The 9,263-nt window shown below is 58.4% G+C and overlaps 1 protein-coding gene across 2 annotated transcripts in view; it reads left to right on the top strand.

The window, feature by feature from the left end:
- Window positions 1–3,889: 3,889 nt before the first annotated feature.
- CHLRE_05g245352v5 (uncharacterized protein) overlaps window positions 3,890–9,263 on the top strand; it is a 37,456-nt gene continuing 32,082 nt past the window's right edge. For both annotated transcript variants that reach the window (XM_043062495.1, XM_043062494.1), the window contains exons 1-16: window positions 3,890–4,605; window positions 5,440–5,463; window positions 5,670–5,702; window positions 5,957–6,045; window positions 6,214–6,267; window positions 6,474–6,528; window positions 6,714–6,752; window positions 6,944–6,954; window positions 7,198–7,280; window positions 7,539–7,618; window positions 7,790–8,053; window positions 8,175–8,257; window positions 8,433–8,597; window positions 8,768–8,823; window positions 8,920–8,967; window positions 9,156–9,261. In XM_043062495.1, the coding sequence (XP_042924656.1) occupies window positions 4,518–4,605; window positions 5,440–5,463; window positions 5,670–5,702; window positions 5,957–6,045; window positions 6,214–6,267; window positions 6,474–6,528; window positions 6,714–6,752; window positions 6,944–6,954; window positions 7,198–7,280; window positions 7,539–7,618; window positions 7,790–8,053; window positions 8,175–8,257; window positions 8,433–8,597; window positions 8,768–8,823; window positions 8,920–8,967; window positions 9,156–9,261 (1,278 nt within the window). In that variant the 5' untranslated portion in view covers window positions 3,890–4,517. The remainder of the gene's footprint in view (window positions 4,606–5,439; window positions 5,464–5,669; window positions 5,703–5,956; window positions 6,046–6,213; window positions 6,268–6,473; window positions 6,529–6,713; window positions 6,753–6,943; window positions 6,955–7,197; window positions 7,281–7,538; window positions 7,619–7,789; window positions 8,054–8,174; window positions 8,258–8,432; window positions 8,598–8,767; window positions 8,824–8,919; window positions 8,968–9,155; window positions 9,262–9,263) is intronic.

Below are 9,263 nucleotides of genomic sequence, written 5' to 3'. Positions count from 1 at the left end.
CTGCATGGGGACGCTGCATGAGGGCAAAGCCTGAGTGGAAGCTGGCCCCTGCACCTTCCAGGCCTAGCTCCCCTGCGCCAATCGCGATGGTGGAAGGTGCCCGGGGCAATATAGGACCGCTCCGGAGCGCCAAGAAAGGAACCCGGCACTCCTGTGTAATACGCCACGAGTAATTGACAAGCACGAACCTTGCTCATACCGGAAGAACAGTCTCCCAGCCCTCAAGGGCTCTTCTCCCCTGACAGCGAGCCTGTCCGCAAGTTTCCAGCGCCAAGGCGCGACAGTGATTGAGGCATCGGCCTTCAGCCCGAGCCTCCGTTTCAGCGGGCCCCTGTGCCCCGGCTTCCGCATCCGCACGCCTGGTCGCATCGACCCCGTGCGCGACTCTTCGTGACCCGTCTGCCCCTGCGACGCGGTCCTGTGGTATCATACGCATCTCAACTGCGTAATTCGGCGGCTTCAAGCGCCTGAGCGACGTCAACGAGCCTCGCGAGCCCCTTGGCCAAGGTCATCGCCACCTGCCGACAGCTCTGCCAAGGCTTTGACCTTCTTTCTGGATTCAGCTATCCTTCTGGTGTATCTTCTATTTAAGACTACTCTGAGATTCTCCTGACGACCCCAACGTGAAGACCGGCTTGCGAGCATCGAATCGTCACCGAGTCCACTGGGTCAAGACCCTGAGCTATTCAAGACCTCCAACAAGACCTCCAGCTCACATCTGAGCTCTGTTTGGGAACAACGGACTGCCTATTGAGATTCCGGTTCCATCTCGGTTGCATCGCCAGCCCGACGCTTGGCCTACAGCAGCCAGTTTGTGTTCATATTAAGGGAGAAGGCAGCTGAGTGAGACAGCGCCCAAAGAGTACCGTTGCTTGGACTTGTGTTCGGCTTGACACGCTCGTGTCATTGCCCGCAGTCCGCCCCGGCACATTCTCTCTCAGGCATTGCGCGACCCCAGCCCTCCTGGCTCGGCGCCCAAGCCTACAACTATATCCTGACCGCCAACGACGACCCAGTGGATTTATCAAGGCCTGGTTTACTTTGGTGCAATACCTGACATCAACGTCGGACATTACCAGCAACATCTGTGTTCAAGCGCATCCCCCTTGCGACGAACGTAACAGCCGCAGGCGTCGTCATACGACTGCCGCTGGGAGAAGCTCCGGTGTAGTCGGGCCCCAAACTCATCGCGCTGCAAAAGGTGTCCGCCCAGCAGGACGTGGCCGGCCCGCGCAGAGCAGCGACAGACGGACCCCCAGGGACGAGGACCGACCCCCCAACTTTGGCGGCCCAGAACTTTAAAAACTAAAAGTACGTGCATAATGCTCTCCTAAAGCTCTGTAATTTTGAGCATGGGGTAAGAACCTGAGCTTTCTACCCCCCCCCCTGGTATCGCAGTCAGAAAGCCAACCCGAACATGCAGAATGCACCCCATAAAACAGACCCCTTGTGGCGGCCGGCCCTTCAGCAAGTCACCGTCCCCGCAGCGTGCCTCGGTACCTCCCTCCCTACGCACGCTCACGGCGGCCCCACCACTATGATTGCCTTGTGGGACTGCAGGATTGTTGATATCACGTTATGCTGCGCCGGACCCGTAGGGTTGCATCTGACACGTATGCCAAAATCTGAAATGCCGATGCCCCGTGGGCCGTGCCCTCCATCCAGGAATCATGAGTGCCCCACCCCCGCGTTTCTTATCTGGCTTGTCATGTCCTGCGGCGTCTTCATTGTTTTCTTGGAATGGCTTCCGCCCGCCACCTAGAGGGTAGGAAAGCTGGCGCGCCAAGGCATCTAGACGTCATACTGGGCGGGTAGATAGCCCACTAGCCCTTCAACGTCTTTCGCCGCCTGCTGGGCCCGGGCGAACAGGTGTGAGACACTGGTACGTACCCACCGGCGCCAGCCTCCACGCCCACCAGGGGAGCTCCGTCCACTGGCCGCGTCGCACACTCGCACGGCCCGAGACGCGGCGCAACAGTCAGGTGAAGGCAAGGGATGGAGGCTTTGGAACGGGGCGATAGCAGCTCGAGAATGGCGAAGGGGCGGGCTAGGCGCTCCTGATCCCGCGCCCTGGGTGAGCAGGCAGTCAAGAGCTCTCTACGTACACGAATCATAGCATGATAGCACGTACGTCTTCATTCGGCCAGCAGGGCGGCGCCAGTGACCTACCGTACTCCATGCGGGCGGGCGTGCTGGGAGCGTGTGCAGCGTCCTGTGCCACCAGCACGGATGGATCCCAGGTCGCGGGCCGCGGACTCCAGGCAGCGAGGGATAAGTAGATAGGGTGCAGCTGTTTTCCGGACCAATCAATTGCATTTGCCCGGCCTCTTTGTGTCAAAGTTTGCTTACCGCCGTGCTTCCAGCCCGCAAGTACATACTCAGTGACCGGTGGACGGTGGATGGCCTATGTAGCCAAGAAACACAGATGAAGACGCGGGAGATAGTTGCGCCGCGTGTGGCCACAGGCGTGGGCGGGCCCCGCCGGTGGATGGGGCCGCCGCCCACGCTTGCTGTTCCCCCGTCCGCCCCCCACACCCGCGCGCGCGGAGCGTTGTGAACACATACTGTTTTAGAAATCCATTACGTTGTATTAGTACGCGTAGTATCAGGACAAGAACACGTATTGTGCAACTCTGACCACGATCAATCCCCATCCAACTGACCCCACGCAACCCGCCGTCTTACTTGTTGACCGTGTACACTCCAGGCAGTCGGGCCCAGATATATAGAGCCCTGAGCAGCCTGTATGACTGTACGATGCAGCGCATGCAGTCAGGCTGGTAAAGGCGGCTCCATCTGCCCTCGAAACATCCTGCGTCCATACTGTAAAGGCACTTTAGGGCACCTCAGGCACTTCCGGGCACCTAGCACTTACGTCGAAGAGCTTTACCCGTCGACGTGGCCTGCGTCGACATGCACGCAACGTTGACTAACCGCCAGGCAGGGACGACGATTAGAGTCCTGGGACTGCGCATCCCATGCCTTTCTTTGATGACGGTAACCTTACCGCACCTTACACACACTCGCTTTGTACTGCGGAAACCATCCAGCAAGCACACTGCCCTCGGTTGGCGTGCCCCGCCGGCCCCCGCAGGGGGCGTGGCGCACCCATACGTTTCAGAAAGGGGGGGTCGGTCTCAAGTTGATCCACACACGTTCCTGGCCCCCGCCGACTGCACACAGCCAGTATTTAAGCTATCCATTACACGAAGCTATTGTACGCAAGATAGAAGAGGCCCCAGCGACGAAGTTCCGATTCCCGGCGCGAGTCCAGGGAACATGATAGCCACAGTAACTGGATTATTATCATATTTTGCTCGTTCAAACATATAGTATCGGATTCATTGCCGCACGAAAGACAAGACGGCCGATAATTGAGGCCGATGTCATCGCACAGGCTGTGGCAGGGCGAAATGAACAATCAGAGCGGTAGATTTCTCCAATGTCAGCGCCTATGCATCTGTCAGAGGCTTCGCGGGCGCGCGAGCTGCGAGCGCAAGCTGCTATCCTTAATACAGCCGTGCTGGCAGCCCCACAACGTGAGACCTATGAAGCTGAGACTCTGTTATCATTATATTTGCAATACGTGTAGGGCTGAACGGTTTCGCCGCACTTGAAGTTACTTCGCGACGTCCAACCGTCCGACGTCTAACGCACAGCCCCGCACCGGCACCCAGATCACATATTACTGATAGTGGAGTCTGTATCGCGCGGTGGGGGACGGTATGACGGGTTTTTGTGCAGGGGGGGGGGGCGGGGGCGGGGGGGGGGGGGGGGGGTTCGGCAGATGGCGAGGGTGCGGGGCCGAGCTGCGGGCACGCGGGGGGAAGTCCGCGTGCGACCTCGCAACTTCACAGGGCGTTGGCCCAGCTATGAATACTACATGAATATCTAAGTATTGAGAAGCTGCGCGGGCGAAACGAGCGATTCTGCGTCCATTGGATCCCATTTCCCCAGACTCCATTTCCCCGATGCGGTGCTTGGCGACCCCGCCGTCAGCGGTCCGGGAGGTTGTGCGCACGCCAGCATCCCTTTGGGCCAACACATGTTACGACTCTGGCACTCAGATCATACACAGACTTCAGTCGCCATTACTATACGAGCCTCCTTTCCCCTCAGCTCTACGCCACAAAGGGCCACTACCTGCACACGCCTCCTCTCGTGCTCAGCATAATAACACCGTGCGTTGCGTCCCTTGTCACATGAGTACATGATTCCCTTTGGGGCACGCCCCATGGATCGCATGGCGGTCCGCTGGTTACGAGCTCCTACCATCCAACCGCAGAATGCGCGCATGGGCCGAACAAATTCACACAGACTCAAATACGGGAACGTGTGCATAGCATACGCTCATTTATATGTATACACGTATATACAGTTGCTTGAATGCTTGTTGCGAACGTGCGTGCGCTGCTGGAGCCTCTGCATTAACTGTGCCTCCTGCGTGTCGGGCCACAAAGTTCGTTTGGCTTGATCAATAGTATGTGCGTCGTTTAGGTTTAGGCTATCTTGCAAGCATGGCGGCCTCGCGCGAAGTTGGCGCATGGCGGGCCTTTCTTGCCTTTGGCCTCCTCCTCGTGGCAATCAAGTCAAATGCTCAGACATGTAAGATGAGATTACATGTGTCACTACAGCTCTTCCTGCCATTTGCGTAAAATGTGTGTGTGGGCTTCCACGCGGCTTGGCGAGCCGTGTGTGGAAAGCCACAAGACTTATCAACCATGATATAGATAAAATTTTCAAATAAATTTCCGCAGTGAGGCTGAACAACCAGTTCTACACGGGCCCGACTCCGCCGGGCTCCGCGGAAGGCCGAGTCGAGTTCACTGTATCTGCCACGAACATGACAAGCACAGGTCTTCTGTGCAGGTCAGTCTGTCCCCGCTCACAGCGGGGCGGGATGAACCGCTGACATAACTGATGTATGCTTGTTCATGCCAGCCACTCATGCTTGTTCATGCCAGCCACTCATGTGACATTGGTCGTCGCCGTCGCTCGGTGCTCGTACACAATGCAACAGCTTTGGTCAGGATGTACGCGATGGAAGTCGCTTGCGAGCAAGTGGACAACTGTGATGCGGCGGTTGGGCACCCGGCCCACGCACACATGCCGGCGAACTTACTATCTAGCTGCAGCAGCTTCACCTGATGGTAGTATTCAGCCGTTGAACAATGTATAATATCACTTGAAAGCAGCAAATCTCGTAGTGTTGTCACACCTGCCTGCCTGCCTGCCTTCAACTGCTGTGTGCCCCCCGCCCCCCCCCCCCCCCCGCGCCGCCCTCCGCCCCACCCCACCCCACCCCGACCACTTCAACTTCGGCTATCAAGTGACGGTGAGTTTGTGTAGTAAGCATGCGCACTACTCGGTCGGCGCAATGGAAGTTTCATGCAAATTTCCCCCTAATCCTGCTGTGCACACCCTCCGTATGCTGTGCAGGGTTTGACGACCGAGATGCTGCCGGTGCGTTGGTGGGCGCTGCTAGCGCTGCATGTAGCGCAGCCGGGCCCTGTAGGCTTCCGGTGCCTTTGAACTGCACGTACGCTTCGCTGGCATGGATAAGCCGTCACCCCCCCGTCGGTACTTCAAACTTGTTTGATTTATTTGATTTACTACCTCCCCCCGCCCCCTTTCCGTGCGTACACCCATGCACCACATCTATCTCACAGTTATCTGCAAGACGCTTGGCCTGCCCACCAGTCGTAAGTGGTCCTCTACACCATGGGTGCTCTGCACCTCTTTTCGCGCTCCTCTGTTCCTCCGTTGGCACATTACATCTGTGTGTTAAATAGTTGTGGATATGCATATATACATGTACGGTGTGATTCAAGCCGCAAGCACTACTGACGGACTTGAGACCAAGGCATACACGCTAATGTGCTGTACACATGGAACTGCGGACCATGTGCAAGTAAGGCGTCCAGGCTCCATATACATGCACTGCAAACTCACGCAGGCGCCAAAGCTGTATTCAAGGCCTGGAACGTGTACACGCGCGGCGGGCCATGGGAGAACGGCAAGCCCGCGTCTGCCGAGGAAATCGTGGTCAGTAAGCAAAATAAAGCAGCAGGCTTGGTGCTTCTACTGCTTCGCACGCAGACGCCCTTTGTACCCTTTGAGAGCAAGCCTGGCATTGCAGACGGGCCCATTGACTAATAAACCATCCGCTGCCTCGCGCTGTGCGGCTCGCTAATCCCGCCCCCTCCCCCCAAGGCCTACCTCAACTCTGTGGACCCACCCATCGCCATGACAAACCTGCGCTGCCGGGTGCGTGTATGCGCGGCTGCATGCTGCTATGCGTGCTGCGTTCGTGTTCGTATCGCTCGGTGGTTGGCTGCGTGGTATTGTCAGCTGCTGGTGTGCAGAGTGCCGCCTGCGTACATGCCACGTTTCCCCTAGCCCACAAGCCTGGTCTGACGAACTGACCAGCCCTCCTCCTTGATCGCCGCCGCTGCTGCTACTGCTGTGCGCAGGGTGACGAGGCGAGCATCACCGCGTGCGAGCGTGACGTCACCAACCTTGGCACATGTGAGCTGGGCATGGATGACGACTATCGTGTCGATTTGTCTCCCCATTGATGAGCACTGCCCGCATCGATGGGCCCATGGTTCCCCTGCTGCCACATATGTGGTGGACTACTACGCGCGCTGCGATTCTATCCGTTTTTGGTGCCGGCCCGCATCCATACTTACTTGCTCACCTGCTCCTTGCAGGCACCCGGGCGCAGTCCGTTGGCGTGCAGTGCTTCGAGAGTAAGTGCCAAACTGGTATGGTTACAACTCGCACGTGTGCCAGCTACTTCAACATGGCGTTCTCAGCCCGATCTGATTGTGTCATTCGCTGCGTGAATGAAGCCATCATGTTACGCTTACCTTCCCCAAGATGTATTCACTTGCCCCATTTGGATGCCCCTTTTTGCGTCCCGTATCACGCCATACCCCAGACGACTACGCGGTAAGGGGGCCAGGGTGGCAGAGAGCTGGCTTGGCGTTTGTGATGTTGCCTTTCTTCCCATTTCCTCTGCGACAAGTCGCTCGGTGCCCCCGGCCACATGCGTGCATGCGGGCCCCTGTTGTTTCCATGCATGTGGTCATGTGCAGGAGCAGTGCACTGCTGAGTAGCTGAGGCTCGGCGTCTTAGGGTGCTGGGACTGTCCCCTCTGTAACATCCGCATTCATGCCTTGCGCGCGTGCGCAGGTCCGCCTGGTCAACAGCGGCAGCAACCCCTACTTGGGCAACAGCCTCAGGGGAGGCTGGGTCCAAGTCTGGATGGGATCCGGGTAAGCTCCCTGCCCTTTCCTGCCAGCCTATATCGTCTAACCGCAGTAGGGGTATCGTCTAACCGCAGTAGTGTCATAGCTGTTTCCACGTGACCCGCGCACCCACACACGCACCCTACCTCTATCCGTGTGCGCCTCTCCCACACATGCACTACTTATGGACACACACACACACACACACACACACACACACACACACACACACACACACACACACACACACACACACACACACACACACACACACACACACACCAGGTGGTCGTACGTGTCCGCCGCCAGCTTTGACGTCCGTGACGCCTACGTGGTGTGCAAGCAGCTCAAGATGCCCTTCGGAGGTACGTAGCGAGCCGCTATCTACAATCGGGGCTGTACTGGCGCCTACCCTCCGTTGTCTTCGTTCCGTTGTCGGTTGGCCAATGCGTACAAACAACGTTGCACCATCGTCTTCATCAGTGCTTCGCTCCTTGACTCCCTCGCGCACTGCCCCCTCTTATATGTATGAGCAGGCGCGCGGGTGTTCAGGGGCGTGGTCGAAGGGACAGCCTTGTTCGGCCCTGCCAACCTCACCTCCAGCACCCGGACCCTGCTGCCTGGTCTTCAGTGCACCGGATCGGAGGCATCCCTGGGCGAGTGTCCCATTGACCCCGCCGCCGTTGACGCCGCAAATGACCCGACGGCGCCGCCACAGGGTGGAGCGTCTATGCTCTGTGAAGATGCCGAATTTGACGTGCGCCTGCGTGGCGGCACTCACGTTTCGGAAGGCCGCGTGGGTGAGTAGTGCTCGGACGGGAGTATTGGTAACGGGTTTACATCACCTCGTACGGTAGGGGCTGCATTCACCTATCTGCTGAATGCTGCAAACCCCCACTTCCACACACACACACACACCAGAGGTGTACTCTAAGTACGGCGTCTGGCAGACAGTCTGCTGGTCCACCTTCGACGCCTCGGCGCTGGATGTGGTCTGTCGCCAGGTGCGCGTTGCGGTGTGGGTATTCTGCGTAGTCAGGCACGGTTCATGTATGATGCTCGACACCGCTGTACCGACGCTCGACACTACCGACACTCTGCCAGCCCGCCCCTGAATGATCCTTATGAGTTATGACTCGCTAAATCGCCGCCTCTCTTCCTATGCGTCCATGCCCACAGCTTGGATTCCAGACCACTCCGCTCAACCCACCGTCTTACTTAAACTTCTCCTCCTCGGGCATCCCGGACGCCCGCCCTGCTGCCGGCATCAGCTCTATCATGAACTGCCCACCCGGTGCCAACGCCATCAGCCAGTGCGGCAACCTGACCAGCTATGCCGCGATCGTGAGGGGGGGCGGGCGGTCATGACACATGCACGCATGCGCAGTGCTGGCTTTGATGCAACACAGTAGTGCCCACGCACATGGAGAGTGCAAGTGTCCCGCATAGTTCCCGGACCCCCACCTGCACCTAACGCAAACCCGCTTTGGACGGACTGGATGCCCCGCCCGCAGAACTCGTACACCTCGTTCCCACTTGGCTGCACTGCAGCCCTTGATGTGGTCATTAAGTGAGTGGACGCCTGTTTCAGTAAACCGCGCCCCTGCCCCATGGCCGCATGAGGATGGGGACCCGAGTTTCCTGATGCCGCCTTCCGCTGCTGCAGGTGCTACCAGCGCAACCCTCTGTACACCCAAGTCGAGTACCGTTCAATGTAGGAGCAGCGGTGCTTGTTGCATGGTTGGGGGGGGGGGCGGGGGCTGGGGTTCGCAGCTGGTCGTGAGCAGTGGCCTTGCTTGATCGCACGGATTCGACGGTCTGCTTCACTTTCTGCTCTTAGCATCATCAAGCTGTGTGGCCTGATCACGTATCGGTACTCATCGCCTTCCGTCACCCCCTCAGCTGCACGGACCCGTGGAGCACCCAGGCGGGCCTGTCGCCTGAGGCCGGGGTCACGGCAATGCTGGTTGGAGAGTTTGATGACCAGTCCCAGGGCGAGCGGTCGCAGGT

The sequence above is a fragment of the Chlamydomonas reinhardtii genome, chromosome 5 (assembly GCF_000002595.2).
Source record: "Chlamydomonas reinhardtii strain CC-503 cw92 mt+ chromosome 5, whole genome shotgun sequence".
NCBI classification, from domain to species: Eukaryota; Viridiplantae; Chlorophyta; class Chlorophyceae; order Chlamydomonadales; family Chlamydomonadaceae; genus Chlamydomonas; species Chlamydomonas reinhardtii.
Note: the sequence above shows the minus strand (reverse complement) of the source record. Positions and strands in the feature narration are given on the sequence as shown.